The sequence below is a fragment of the Macrobrachium nipponense genome, chromosome 23 (assembly GCF_015104395.2).
Source record: "Macrobrachium nipponense isolate FS-2020 chromosome 23, ASM1510439v2, whole genome shotgun sequence".
Lineage (NCBI taxonomy): Eukaryota > Metazoa > Arthropoda > Malacostraca > Decapoda > Palaemonidae > Macrobrachium > Macrobrachium nipponense.
In genome coordinates, this window is record NC_061090.1 from 25,722,038 (window position 1) to 25,737,986 (window position 15,949).

Here is a 15,949-nt window from a genome sequence, read left to right on the forward strand (position 1 = left end):
TGAACAGGCATTACAAATACTGATACAAACCAGTTGTAGGGACACAGCATTTACACCCAGGTCCGTCACATCCCCCTGGAATTTGCTGTTCTTCATTGCTGTTGCACTGGCTCTTTGCACAATATCCATTCATCTGGGAACATGCACTTGTTATGGTGCATACTGTACCTGTTCAATAAAGAAGACTTAGAATATACTAATATTCAATAGTTAAAAAAGGTCATTACCTCAATCTGTTGTTTAACCAATGGTTTATATTTTTGCTATTCAAAAAGCAACTAGCGCTGAGTCAGAGAAATTTATTTCTCGATATAGTGTGGTCCAGATACCACAATAAGCTGTAGGTCCTTTTGCTAGGTGACCAATTGGTTCCTAGCCACGTAAAATTATCTAATTCTTCGGGCCAGCCCTAGGAGAGCTGTTAATTAGCTCAGTGGTCCGGTAAAACTAAGATATAGTTAACTCAAAAAGCAACTACTACTACGCATTTCAGTGACCGCGAGTCATCGTTTTTTTTCTTCAAATATCTTTCAAACTAACTATTTGATTGAATTCGCACTCTAACACACTGTATAAGACACCTCGCCCTAATTTTTAGCAACATAGTTCCTTGTCAAATGGTTAGTTAAAGTTTTTACTTTCGACTTTTAAAGGCAAAGTCTTAAGAGTCAGCAGGTCTCATTTACAGATTTGAACATCTGCTTTCCCCTATCCATTCCCTCTCCCTCCCTCCCTCCTTGCCTCCATTTCTCTCACTCTTTCTTTATCACAGTTTTTTTCATTTCTTCTCATCACACCTATACGTAATGTACAATATGGAATAAAAGACCGTTTTCCATGATATTTTTCAATGCTAACAGGCTGGAGAGTCTATAATGAAGAGGATAGGGATGTTTAACATAATGATCATAATAATGGTTAATTTTTGCCAATCATTCTTTTTATAGTTGTCTGTCGGCTGCAGTACTCACAGTATAAGTATTCACTGCGTAATTGATGAAGATGGATTTTTCATCACTGTCATCGCCGCCATGTTATTTTGTCTGCATCATTGCAGAAATGCATTTGCAATACGACTCCAAACCATATAAAAAGTGGAGAAAGCTAACAATAGGTTAAGGATCAATGTCAATAGAAAAGTGAGAAGGTCTAGATCCATTGAGGATGAATATTGGTCCACGGATAACATCCACAAACCTGTAGATTCTTTAATTATCAACATCGACAGTGATAACAAAGATTATTCGTCCCTTTATGGTGACGAAGACTGTGAATAAAGTTCCTGTGATATTCTCAATTGTTTTCATCTCTTTTCAACATATGATAATACATGATACACACGAGACAGAGAGAGACCGATTTCATAATTTCTTTACCACTCTAAATAATAGTGTTAAATATATACAGGGTTGTCAGTTGTACTGGGTGATTTGATTTTGGTTACCTAATTGTTACGGGGTAATAATTAAGTAACATCTCTGTTTTCTTCAAGATGCACTCATGAACTAAGGTAGACTTGAGGATTCCTATCATTGAAATTCATAAGCAACATGTATATTTAGATTATATAAGTCTTGATATGTATTTGTAAATATAAATCATCAGCATTTTTGGTCTGTTGCTGTAAAGGAATAAAAATTGAGCGACTCTTCAATTATAACAGTTTTTGATGTTGCAAAATAGATACAAAGCTGTGAAAGACATAAGAAAATTGATTTATTAACTGATTATGAATCAGGAGAAAACTGTATATAGGCAGCCCTTGGTTAATGGCCGCAACAGTTAACGCTTATCTGGTTTCACGGCGCTTGTGTACCAATGCTGTTAACTGGATTTTCAGTGCCGATCTCTTGTTAGCAGCCTCGATAGCTGGTTAGCAGCCCCAATGTCTAGTTAACATCAGTGCAAATCTCTGGTTAATGGCGCTGATATTCGGTTAGCAGCGCCGTTAAGCAGGTTGTTAGTGCTGTTTGTTACCGATTTCCAGTTAGCAGCATCGGCCATGAACGGAAGCCCCGTTGTTAACCGAGGGCTGCCTACTTTCTTTATAACAAAAAAATCCCTGTATGTTAAATGCCTGAAGAATGGGTAATAGGTAACACTTACATTGATAACCAGTAATATAATTCAAGAGAGAAGAAACTTAACTCATTCACTAAACTCAGTATGGTACAAGAATTACATAATTATTACTGGCGTTAGATTAGTGGAAACGAAATTGTAGTGTGATATAGATAGAGAAACACAGATATACAATAATATTATGAATGTAGTTTCCCCAAAATTATACCCATATTGCTTTTTTTTTCTCTTTACGGCAATTCACATGGTGAGCATTAAGGAAGTAGACAAAGCTGCTGCTACTTAGGGGATATAGGGGAAGTGAGGAGACCTTGGTGAACAGGGTGACAGCCATATGTCATACGCTCTCTAGCCTACTCCCATTTATATAATTTAAGAAAATATAATAACTATTATGAAATGAAGACAGATTCTACAAAAACCAACATACATATTACAGTCTAGGCAGGAAAGGGTTTTGGGGGGAGGGAAACAGGAAGGTGAGGAGGGGAAGGGTGAGGGAGGGAGGTAGTTAGGGACGGGACGGGATTGGAGTAAAGCTCTTTTGAAAGCATAGGTTTGCAATGCTTAGCAACACCTTGTAAGTCAAGAGTAAACTCCGTAACTAACACCATTTCACAATGTGCTATATTACCAAAAAAATTAGAGCAAGGTTTCTTGTACAGTGTGTTAAAATACCATTTCGATCAAATGATTAGTTTGAAAGATATTTCAGAAAAGAGAGGACTCGCTGTCCCTGAAATGCATAATAGTTTTTCCTTAATATTTCCCATAACTACATTGACTTGTGTAAGCATTAAACTTGTCTCCTATCTGTCTGTCCCAAGATTTTTTATTATAAACAATCTTGATTGGTTTGAGACTAATTGATTTCATATTGTTTGCTTTGTTTAGAGAGAGAGAGAGATATTGTATAATTTTTGTTTAATTACCAAGATATTGCAAATAGTCAAACTAACCTGTTGTAGGGACACAGCATTTACACCCAGATCCGTTGCATCCCCCTGGAATTTGCTGTTCTTCATTACTGTTGCATTGGCTCTTGGCACAATATCCATTCATCTGGGAACATGCACTTGTTATGGTGCATACTGTACCTGTACAATAAAGAAGACGAAGAATTTACTAATATTCAGTAGTTAAAAAAGGGAATTAACCTACATAATTTATAAGGAAAACAACAAATATCTATTGTTTAACCAATGTTTAATATTTCTGCTATTCAAAAAGCAACTATGGAAGAATCAGAGAAATTTATTTCTGTTGATAGAAATTCATTTCTCGATATAGTGTGGTTCGGATCCCATAATAAGCTATAGGTCCCCTAGGAGAGCTGTTAATCAGCTCAGTGGTCTTGCAAAACTAAGATATACGTACTTAACTCGAAAAGCAACTACTATGCATTTCAGTGACCGTGAGTCATCGTTTTTTTCAGATATCTTCCAAACTAATTATTTGACTGAATTCGCCCTCTACCACAGTGTACAAGACTCCTCGACCTAATTTTTTGCAACATAGTTCCTTGTCAAATGGTTAGTTAAAGTTTTTACTTCCGACTTTTAAAGGCAAAGTCTTAAGAGTCAGCAGGTCTTATTTACAGACTCGAACATCTGCTTTCCCCATCCATTCCCTCTCCCTCCCTCCCTCCACGCCTCCCTTTCTCTCACTCTTTCTTTATCACAGTTTTTTTTTTCATTTCTCCTCATAATACCCATATGTAATGTACAATATGGAATAAAATACCATTTTCCATGATATTTTTTAATACTAACAGATTGGAGAGTCTATAATGAAGAGGATAGGGAGGTTTAACATAATGATCATAATAATGGTTAATTTTTGCCAATCATTCTTTTTATAGTTGTCTGTCGGCTGCAGCACCTGTGTATAAGTTTTCACTGCGTAATTGATGAAGACGGATTTTTCATCACTGTCATCGCCGCCATGTTATTTTGTCTGCATCATTGCAGAAATGCATTTGCAATACGACTCCAAACCATATAAAAAGAGGAGAAAGCTAACAAAAGGTTAAGGATCAATGTCAATAGAAAAGTGAGACGATCTAGAGCCATGGAGGATGAATACTGGTCCACGGATAATATTCACTAACTTGTAGATCCTTTAATTATCAACATTGACAGTGATAACAAAGTTTATTCGTCCCTTGATGGTGACGAAGACTGTGAATAAAGTTCCTGTGATATTCTCAGTTGTTTTCATCTCTTTTCAACCTATGATAATAGTTGATACTCGCGAGAGACAGAGAGAGACCAATTTCATAATTTCTTTACCACTCTAAATAATAGTGTTAAATATATACGGGGTTGTCAGTTAAACTGAGTGATTTGAATTTGGTTACCTGATTGTCACGGGGTAATAATTAAGTAACATCTCTGTTTTCTTCAAGATGCACTTGTGAACTAAGGTAGACTTGAGGATTCCTATCATTGAAATTCTTAAGCAACAAGTATATTCAGATTATATAAGTCATGATATCTATTAATAAACATAAACCATCAGCGTTTCTGGCCTGATGCTGTAAAGGAATAAAAATCGAGCAACTCTCAATTATAACAGTTTGCGATATAGCAAAATAGATACAAACCTGTGAAAGACATAAGAAAATTGATTTATTAACTGATTATGAGTGAGAGGAAAACTGTATATAGGCAGCCTTCGGTTAATAGCCACATCAGTTAATGGCTATCTGGTTTTACGGCGCTTGTCTAGCAATGCTGTAAGTGGTTTTTTGGTCCCCATTTCTTGTTAGTAGCACCGATATCTGGTTAGCTGCGCCAATCTCTAGGTAACATCAGTGCAAATTTCTGGTTAACGGCGCCGATATTCGGTTAGCAGCGCCGTTTAGCAGGTTTGTAATGCTGTTTGTTACCGATTTTCAGTTAGCAGCATCAGCCGGGAAAGGAACCCCCGCTGTTAACTGAGGGCTGCCTCTACTGTCTTTATAACAAAAAAATCTCTCTATGTTAAATGCCTGAAGAATGGGTAATATGTAACACTTGCATTGATGACAAGGAATATAATTCAAGAGGCATGAAACTCAATTAATTCACTAAACTCAGTACGGTACAAGAATTACATCCTTATTACTGGCATTAGATTGGTGGAAACGAAATTGTAGTGTGATATAGATAGGGAAACATAGATATCTAATAATATTATGAATGTAGTTTCCCCAAATTATACCCATATTCTGTTTTTTTTCCCGTTTTTGGCAATTCACCTGGTGAGCAATAAGGAAGTAGACAAAGCTGCTGCTACTTGGGGGATATAAGGGAAGTGAGGAGACCCTCGTGAACAGGGTGACAGTCATATGTCATACGCTCTTTAGCCTACTCCCATTTATTTAATTTAAGAAAATACAATAACCATTATGAAATGAACACAGATTCTATCTAAACTAACATAGTTATTACAGCCTAGTTCACTTGATATATAATGTAATAGGTAGGAAAGGGATGGGGGGGGGGGTGGGGGGGGGGGTGGGGGGGGGGTGGGGGGGGTGGTGGGGGGGGGGGGGGGGGGGGAGACAGGAAGGTGATGAGAGGAAGGGTGAGGGAGGGAGGTAATTAGGGACGGGACGGGATTGGAGTAAAGCACTTTTGAAAGCATAGGTTGGCAATGCTTAGCAACACCTTGTAAGTGAAGAGTAAACTCCGTAACTAACAACATTTCACAATGTGCTATATTACCAAAAAATTAGGGCGAGGTGTCTTGTACAGTGTGTTAAAATACCATTTTGATCAAATGATTAGTTTGAAAGATATTTGAGAAGAGAGAGGACTCGCGGTCCCTGAAATGCATAGTTGTTTTTCATTAATGTTTCCCATAACTATATTTTTTGTGCAAGCATTAAACTGATTCTTATCTAGATCTGTCCCAAGATTTTTTATTATAAACAATCTTGATTGGTTTGTGACTAATTGATTTCATATTGTTTGCTTTGCTTAGAGTGAGAGAGAGAGAGAGAGATTGTACATTTTTTTCGTTTAATTACCAAGATATTACAAATAGTCAAACTAACCTGTTGTAGGGACACAGCATTTACACCCAGATCCGTTGCATCCCCCTGGAATTTGCTGTTCTTCATTGCTGTTGCACTGGCTCTTGGCACAATATCCATTCATCTGGGAACATGCACTTGTTATGGTGCATACTGTACCTGTACAATAAAGAAGACATAGAATTTACTAATATTCATTAGTTAAAAAAGGTAATTAACCTCCATAATTTATAAGGCAAACACCAAATATTTATTGCTTAACCAATGCTTAATATTTCTGCTATTCAAAAACCAACTAAGGCGGAATCAGAAAATTTATTTCTGGTGATAGAAATTCATTTCTCGATATAGTGTGGTTCGGCTCCCACAATAATCTGTAGTCCCGTTGCTAGGTGACCAATTAGTTCCTAGGCACGTAAAAATATCTAATCCTTCGGGCCAGCCCTAGGAGAGCTGTTAATCAGTTCAGTAGTCTTGCAAAACTAAGATATACCTAACTCAAAAAGCAACTACTATGCATTTCAGTGAACGGCGAGTCATCGTTTTTTTCAGATATCTTTCAAACTAATTATTTGACTGAATTCGCACTCTACCGCAGTGAACAAGACACCTCGCCCTAGTTTTTTGCAACATAGTTCCTTGTCAAATGGTAAGTTAAAGTTTTTACTTTCGACTTTTAAAGGCAAAGTCTTAAGAATCAGCAGGTCTTATTTACATATTTGAACATCTGCTTTCCCCAATCCATTCCTTCTCCCTCCCTCCCACCATGCCTCCCTTTTTTCACTCTTCCTTTATCACAGTTTTTTTCATTTCTCCTAATAACACCTATACGTAATGTACAATATGGAATGAAATACCGTTTTCCATGATATTTTTCAATACTAACAGATTGGAGAGTCTGTAATGAAGAGGATAGGGAGGTTTAACATAATGATCATAACAATGGTTAATTTTTGCCAATCATTCCTTTATAGTTGTCTGTCGGCTGCAGCACATGCAGTATAAGTATTCACTGCGTAATTGATGAAAATGGATTTTTCATCGCTGTCATCGCCGCCATGTTATTTTGTCTGCATCATTGCAGAAATGCATTTGCAATACGACTCCAAACCATATAAAAAGTGGAGAAAGCTAACAATAGGTTAAGGATAAATGTCAATAGAAAAGTGAGAAGGTCTAGATCCATGGAGGATGAATACTGGTCCACGGATAACATCCACTAACTTGTAGATCCTTTAATTATCAACATCGACAGTGATAACAAAGATTATTCGTCCCTTGATGGTGACGAAGACTGTGAATAAAGTTCCTGTAATATTCTCAATTGTTTTCATCTCTTTTCAACATATGATAATACATGATACACGCGAGACAGAGAGAGACCGATTTCATAATTCCTTTACCACTCTAAATAATAGTGTTAAATATATAGTGGGTTGTCAGTTGTACTGAGTGATTTGATTTTGGTTACCTGATTGTTACGGGGTAATAATTAAGTAATATCTCTGTTTTCTTCAAGATGTACGTATGAACTGAGGTAGACTTGAGGATTCCTATCATTGAAATTCATAAGCAACAAGTATATTCAGATTATATAAGTCTTGATATGTATTTGTAAATATAAATCATCAGCATTTTTGGTCTGTTGCTGTAAAGGAATAAAAATCGAGCGACTCTTCAATTATGACAGTTTGTGATGTTGCAAAATAGATACAAAGCTGTGAAAGACATAAGAAAATTGATTTATTAACTGATTATGAATGAGGGGAAAACTGTATATAGGCAGCCCTTGGTTAATGGCCGCATCAGTTAACGGTTATCTGGTTTTACGGCGCTTGTGTACCAATGATGTTAACTGGATTTTCTTGTTATCAGCATCGATATCTGGTTAGCAGTGCCAATGTCTAGTTAACATCAGTGCAAATCGCTGGTTAACGGCGCTGATATTCGTTTGCAGCGCCGTTAAGCAGGTTTTTAGTGCTGTTTGTTACCGATTTCCAGTTAGCAGCATCGGCCATGAACGGAACCCCCATGGTTAACTGAGGGCTGCCTACTGTCTTTATAACAAAAAATCCCTGTATGTTAAATGCATGAAGAATGGGTAATAGGTAACACTTACATTGATTACAAGTAATATAATTCAAGAGGCAAGAAACTGAACTCATTCACTAAACTCAGTATGGTACAAGAATTACATCATTATTACTGGCGTTAGAATAGTGGAAACGAAATTGTAGTGTGATATAGATAGAGAAACACAGATATACAATAATATTATGAATGAAGTTTCCCCCAAATTATACCCATATTCTGTTTTTTTTTTCCCCGTTTATTTACGGCAATTCACCTGGTGAGCATTAAGGAAGTAGAAAAAGCTGCTGCTACTTAGGGGATATAGGGGAAGTGAGGAGACCTTGGTGAACAGGGTGACAGTCATATGTCATACGCTCTCTAGCCTACTCCCATTTATATAATTTAAGAAAATACAATAAATATTATGAAATGAACACAGATTCTACAAAAACCAACATAGATATTACAGTCTAGTTCACTTGATATATAATGTAATAGGCAGGAAAAGGTTTTGGGGTGGAGGGAGACAGGAAGGTGAGGAGGGGAAGGGTGAGGGAGGGAGGTAGTTAGGGACGGGACGGGATTGGAGTAAAGCTCTTTTGAAAGCATACATTGGCAATGCTTAGCAACACCTTGTAAGTCAAGAGTAAACTCCGTAACTGACACCATTTCACAATGTGCTATATTACCAAAAAATTAGAGCAAGGTTTCTTGTACAGTGTGTTAAAATACCATTTCGATCAAATGATTAGTTTGAAAGATATTTGAGAAAAGAGAGGACTCACTGTCCCTGAAACGCATAGTAGTTTTTCCTTAATATTTCCCATAGCTACATTGACTTGTGTAAGCATTAAACTTGTCTCTTATCTGTCTGTGCCAAGATTTTTTATTATAAACAATCTTGATTGGTTTGTGACTAATTGATTTCATATTGTTTGCTTTGCTTAGAGAGAGAGAGAGAAATTGTATAATTTTTGTTTAATTAACAAGATATTGCAAATAGTCAAACTAACCTGTTGTAGGGACACAGCATTTACACCCAGATCCGTTGCATCCCCCTGGAATTTGCTGTTCTTCATTACTGTTGCATTGGCTCTTGGCACAATATCCATTCATCTGGGAACATGCACTTGTTATGGTGCATACTGTACCTGTGTAATAAAGAAGACGTAGAATTTACTAATATTCAGTAGTTAAAAAAGGTAATTAGCCTCCATAATTTATAAGGAAAACAACAAATATCTATTGTTTAACCAATGTTTAATATTTCTGCTATTCAAAAAGCAACTAAGGCAGAATCAGAGAAATTTATTTCTGGTGATAGAAATTCATTTCTCTATATAGTGTGGTCCGGATCCCACAATAAGCTGTAGGTCCCCTAGGAGAGCTGTTAATCAGCTCATTGGTCTTGCAAAACTAAGATATACGTACTTAACTCAAAAAGCAATTACTATGCATTTCAGTGACCGCGAGTCATCGTTTTTTTCAGATATCTTTCAAACTAATTATTTGACTGAATTCGCAATCTACCACAGTGTACAAGACTCCTCGACCTAATTTTTTGCAACATAGTTCCTTGTCAAATGGTTAGTTAAAGTTTTTACTTTCGACTTTTAAAGTCAAAGTCTTAAGAGTCATCAGGTCTCATTTACAGATTCGAACATCTGCTTTCCCCATCCATTCCCTCTCCCTCCCTCCCTCCATGCCTCCCTTTCTCTCACTCTTTCTTAATCACAGTTTTTTTCATTTCTCCTCATAATACTTATATGTAATGTACAATATGGAATAAAATACCGTTTTCCATGATATTTTTTAATACTAACAGATTGGAGAGTCTATAATGTAGAGGATAGGGAGGTTTAACATAATGATCATAATAATGGTTAATTTTTACCAATCATTCTTTTTATAGTTGTCTGTCGGCTGCAGCACTTGCAGTATAAGTATTCCCTGCGTAATTGATGAAGACGGATTTTTCATCGCTGTCATCGCCGCCATGTTATTTTGTCTGCATCATTGCAGAAATGCATTTGCAGTACGACTCCAAAACATATAAAAAGTGGAGAAAGCTAACAATACGTTAAGGATCAATGTCAATAGAAAAGTGAGACGGTCTAGAGCCATGGAGGATGAATACTGGTCCACGGATAACATCCACTAACTTGTAGATCCTTTAATTATCAACATCGACAGTGATAACAAAGATTATTCGTCCCTTGATGGTGACGAAGACTGGGAATAAAGTTCCTATGATATTCTCAGTTGTTTTCATCTCTTTTCAACCTATGATAATTCTTGATACACGCGAGAGACAGAGAGAGACCGATTTCATAATTTCTTTACCACTCTAAATAATAGTGTTAAATATATACAGGGTTGTCAGTTAAACTGAGTGATTTGAATTTGGTTACCTGATTGTCACGGGGTAATAATTAAGTAACATCTCTGTTTTCTTCAAGATGCACTTGTGAACTAAGGTACATTTTAGGATTCCTATCATTGAAATTCTTAAGCAACAAGTATATTCAGATTATATAAGTTATGATATCTATTAAAAAATATAAACCATCAGCGTTTTTGGTCTGTTGCTGTAAAGGAATAAAAATCGAGCAACTCTTCAATTACGACAGTTTGCGATACAGCAAAATAGATACAAACCTGTGAAAGACATAAGAAAATTGATTTATTAACTGATTATGAGTGAGGCGAAAACTGTATATAGGCAGCCCTCGGTTAATAGCCACATCAGTTAACGGCTATCTGGTTTTACGGCGCTTGTCTAGCAATGCTGTTAACTGGATTTTCGGTCCCGATTTCTTGTTAGTAGCACCGACATCTGGTTAGCTGCGCAAAACCCTAGGCAACATCAGTGCAAATCTCTGGTTAAAGGCGCCGGTATTCGGTTAGCAGCGCCGTTAAGCAGGTTAGTCATGCGGTTTGTTACCGATTTTCAGTTAGCAGCATCAGCCGGGAACGGAACCCCCCCCTGTTAACTGAGGGCTGCCTGTACTGTCTTTATAACAAAAAAATCCCTGTATGTTAAATGCCTGAAGAATGGGTAATACGTAACACTTGCATTGATGACAAGTAATATAATTCAAGAGGCATGAAACTCAATTCATTCAATAAACTCAGTACGGTACTAGAATTACTTATTACTGGCATTAGATTGGTGGAAACGAAATTGTAGTTTGATATAGATAGGGAAACACAGATATACAATAATATTATGAATGTAGTTTCCCCAAATTATACCCATATTCTGTTTTTTTTCGACGTTTACGGCAATTCACCTGGTAAGCATTTGGGAAGTAGACAAAGCTGCTGCTGCTTGGGGGATATAGGGGAAGTGAGGAGACCTTGGTGAACAGGGTGACAGTCATATGTCATACGCTCTTTAGCCTACTCCCATTTATATAATTTAAGAAAATACAATAATCATTATGAAATGAACACAGATTCTATCAAAACTAACATAGATATTACAGTCTAGTTCACTTGATATATAATGTAATAGGCAGGAAAGGGTTTGGGGGGGGGGGAGACAGGAAGGTGAGGAGGGAAGGGTGAGGGATGGAGGTAGTTAGGGACGGGACAGGATTGGAGTAAAGCACGTTTGAAAGCATAGGTTGGCAATGCTTGGCAACACCTGTAGGTGAAGAGGAAACGCCATAACTAACACCATTTCACAATGTGTTATATTACCAAAAAATTAGGGCGAGGTGTCTTGTACAGTGTGTTAAAATACCATTTTGATCAAATGATCAGTTTGAAAGATATTTGAGAAGAGAGACGACTCACGGCCCCTGAAATGCATAGTTTTTTTTCCTTAATGTTTCCCATAACTACTTTGACTTGTGCAAGCATTAAACTTTTTCTTATCTAGGTCTGTCCCAAGATTTTTTATTATAAATTTTCTTGATTGCTTTGTGACTAATTGATTTCATATTATTTGCTTTGCTTAGAGAGAGAGAGAGAGAGAGAGAGAGAGAGAGAGAGAGAGAGAGAGAGAGAGAGAGAGATTGTACATTTTTTCGTTTAATTACCAAGATATTGCAAATAGTCAAACTAACCTGTTGTAGGGACACAGCATTTACACCCAGATCCGTTGCATCCCCCTGGAATTTGCTGTTCTTCATTGCTGTTGCACTGGCTCTTTGCACAATATCCATTCTTTTGGGAACATGCACTTGTTATGGTGCATACTGTACCTGTGTAATAAAGAAGATTTAGAATGTACAAATAATTATGAGTTAATATAGTTATTTCACATACATAGTATACTGGGATAATAACAGCCTTTTCTGTTGATTAACCAATGTTCAATATGGATAATATCTCAAGTGCAAAAAGGAACACAGAATTTACTATTGTCTATCAGGTGTTAAATGTTATTTCATATGCATAATTTACAAGGCTAACTACACATATATCTTTTGTTTAAATTATGTTCAATATTCCTACTTCACAAAGAGCAATGAGTTTTTCCTTACTTGCTACACTGACTTATGCTCGCATCAACTTGTTTCTTATCTAGGTTTGCCCCAAGATTTTTTATTATACTAATCATGATTTTTCGTAACTTCTTGCGCTTTTATTGGTTGCTTTGCTTTGCTTAGAGAGAGAGAGAGAGAGAGAGAGAGAGAGAGAGAGAGAGATTGTACAATAATTGTTTACTTATCAACAGACATTACAAATACTGAAACAAACCTGTTGTAGGGACAGCATTTACACCCAGTTCCGTTGCATCCCCCTTGAATTTGCTATTCATTGCTATTGCACTGGCTTTTGGAACAATATCCATTCTTTTGAGAACATGCACTTGTCATAGTGCATCCTGTAGCTGTACAATAAAGATTAGAATTCCTAATGTTCATGTATGAAATTAGTTATTTCACATGCACAGTTTCCTGGCATAACAACAGCCATTTTTGTTGATTAACCAGTGCTCAATACTTATCCCAAGTGCAACTAGATTTTTATCCTAGCTGTTCCCCCTAGCTACATTGGGTTTTGCTTGCATTAGCTTCGTGGACTGATGGGGTCTCTGGAGACCCAAGTACATTTTCAGAGTAGGGTCAATATTTTTTTTTATTTATTTGTTATTAAAGATCTCCTATCTCCTTAATTTTACTGTTAGTGTTGTATATATGCTCTTAAAATGTATGAGCGCCATGTTGCCAGTTATTTTGGATTTGGTATAGCCACAATATATATATAATATAATATAATAATATATTTAATATATATAAATATATATTATATATATATATATTACCTCCTGGTATTGCAGATCACGGTTATGTCGACTGATATTTGTTACAAATTCAGTCTTCAAGCAAAAGATCTATAATATATATAAATATATAATATATATATATATATATATGATATATACCTCCATTATTGCAAGGATCTCGGTATGGGTCGACTGTATTGTACAAATTCAGTCTTCAGCAAAAGATCATTATCATAATATGATATGCTGTTATGTCCCAAAAATAAACAAGGCTGCTGTCTTCTGAGTATTTTATATTATGACAAAATACAAAAGATGAATCTCGCCTATACGCCTATAATGTTATTCTGACAGCAAAAGGTGGTGTTACTGCATTATACCTAATGGTCAAGAACTACTGCAATTGCTCAACAATAGATGGCTTTTGAATATTTTCTACTGGTTAACTAATGTTGCTGGATACAATTCACCTCTGTTTCAAAACTGCGATGTATAATGGAAACTAAAAGCAAATAAAATTTCTATCAGATTTGTCAGAACAACTTCGTAAACCACAAATGCATTGGCGCGTCAGGGTAGCATGCTGCAATACTGTGTGTATGGAAGCGTTTGTTCCATATGAATCATCTCAATCTCTGACCAAAGAAACTCCGAGAGGACGTTGTACAAAGTATCATAAGAAGCTAAATCAGAAAACAAAGCACGCACAGCTTTGCGATGAATATTATTACTTTACTTTTAATTATTGTAGGTCTGATTTGGATGAGGTGTAAGTGAAATTGTGCGTTAATAGTGCCTTTTTTTTGTGCGACTTCTTGCTCATTAGTTCTCACATTTTGCTTAGAAGAGAGAGAGAGAGAGAGAGAGAGAGAGAGAGAGAGAGAGACGAGTACGAGAGTAGAGAGAGAGAGAGAGAGAGAGAGAGAGAGAGCAGAAAAGCCAAGCCCTTCATACAGAATTTGACTACTCATCAACAAATATTGCAAATATACAAACAAATCTGTTGTAAGGACACAGCATTTACACTCAGGTCCGTCGCATCCCCCTTGAATTTGCTTTTCTTCAGTACTGTTGCACTGGCTTGAGGAGTCTTAGAATTCAGTAACATTCGTTAGTTAGACAGATATTTCATATATACATAATTCAACAAGATAATATCACCCTTTTCTGTAGCATAGCTAGTATTTGATGTACTACTATTATAGCAACTACAACTAGTTTTGTCGTCTTCGCTGTTTCTTGTATCTGCCCTCTCTCTCTCTCTCTCTCTCTCTCTCTCTCTCTCTCTCTCTCTCTCTCTCTCTGCATCAGATTCTGTCTTATCTCTCTGTCACGAAATCCTTCATCTTAATCTTAACATTTCTAGTAACTTACATTCTTTTCGTAGTTTGTTGAAAAGGAAAATAGAGAGAGAGAGAGAGAGAGAGAGAGAGAGAGAGAGAGAGAGAGCCATGTATGATTGCCCATGAAGAAGTATTGCCAATAAACAAACCTGTTGTAGGGACACAGCATTTACACCCAGGTCCGTCGCATGACCCTTGAACTTGCTGTTCGTCCTTGCTATTATATATATATATATATATATATATATATATATATATATATATATATATATATATATATATATATATATATATATATATATATATCACACACTTTCGAGGCTAACACAGCATTTATTTTTGGGGACAATTCTTTACTTACAGCGAGAGGAAGGACAACATGGTTCTTACAGACTGGAATGACAAGATACTTCCAAATGGGGATAAATGACTCATGGGGCAACGTAGCATTCACTGCTGGAGATGCAACAGTATTTACTCATGATGAAATGGTATTTATTGATGGGTTTAAAACAGTATTTATTCATAGGGAATGCTATAATAACTCATGGTGATTTATTTGTTAGTGAGAAAACTTATTACTCCTGGGAATATGGTATTTACTGATGGGGTATATATTAACTGAGGAGAGTGATTTACTGATGAAAGCAAGAGGCAACTTACGTCTCATTCTAGTGTTTATGCAGCATTGTTTTCCTTCTGGACATACTTCATCGTGTAACAACTGTTCAGGCTTCGCACAAGCTGAGGAATTCCCTGAGAAATTGACACAGTGACCTCCCAGATCTTCGCACCGGGACTGAGTTTCACTTTGATTCTGAAAGAAAATGTTAACACTAATGATTTTCATTGAAACACAACGCAAAATCAAACGATGTTTATTCACAACCGGTACTTTCTATCATTATAGAATTAAAGTACCCAAAAGAAGAAAGGTACGTCTTATGATACTCTTTAATTCCTCGTAGGATGAGTGGTTAACGTGCTAGCCTACTGAATCGGTAGTCCCGAATTCGATTCCCTGCTCTGCCAACGTGTAGTCAGAGAAATTTGTTTCTGGTGATTCGAAATTCATTTCTCGATACAATGTGGTTCGGATCCCACAATAAGTTGTAGGTCCTGTTGCGAGGTAACCAATATTTTCGTAGCCACGTAAAAATATCTAATCCTTCGGGCCAGCCCTAGGAGAGC

The 15,949-nt window shown here is 36.6% G+C and overlaps 1 protein-coding gene across 1 annotated transcript in view; it reads right to left on the reverse strand.

Annotated features, from left to right (window-relative positions):
- The window catches only part of LOC135197307 (uncharacterized), a 34,658-nt gene that overhangs the window by 12,410 nt on the left and 6,299 nt on the right, over positions 1 to 15,949 (reverse strand). The window contains exons 2-7 of the mRNA XM_064224449.1: positions 15,422 to 15,575; positions 12,250 to 12,387; positions 9,190 to 9,327; positions 6,125 to 6,262; positions 3,042 to 3,179; positions 31 to 168 (exon numbers count right to left, since the gene is read on the reverse strand). Coding sequence (XP_064080519.1) covers positions 31 to 168; positions 3,042 to 3,179; positions 6,125 to 6,262; positions 9,190 to 9,327; positions 12,250 to 12,387; positions 15,422 to 15,575 — 844 coding nt within the window. The remainder of the gene's footprint in view (positions 1 to 30; positions 169 to 3,041; positions 3,180 to 6,124; positions 6,263 to 9,189; positions 9,328 to 12,249; positions 12,388 to 15,421; positions 15,576 to 15,949) is intronic.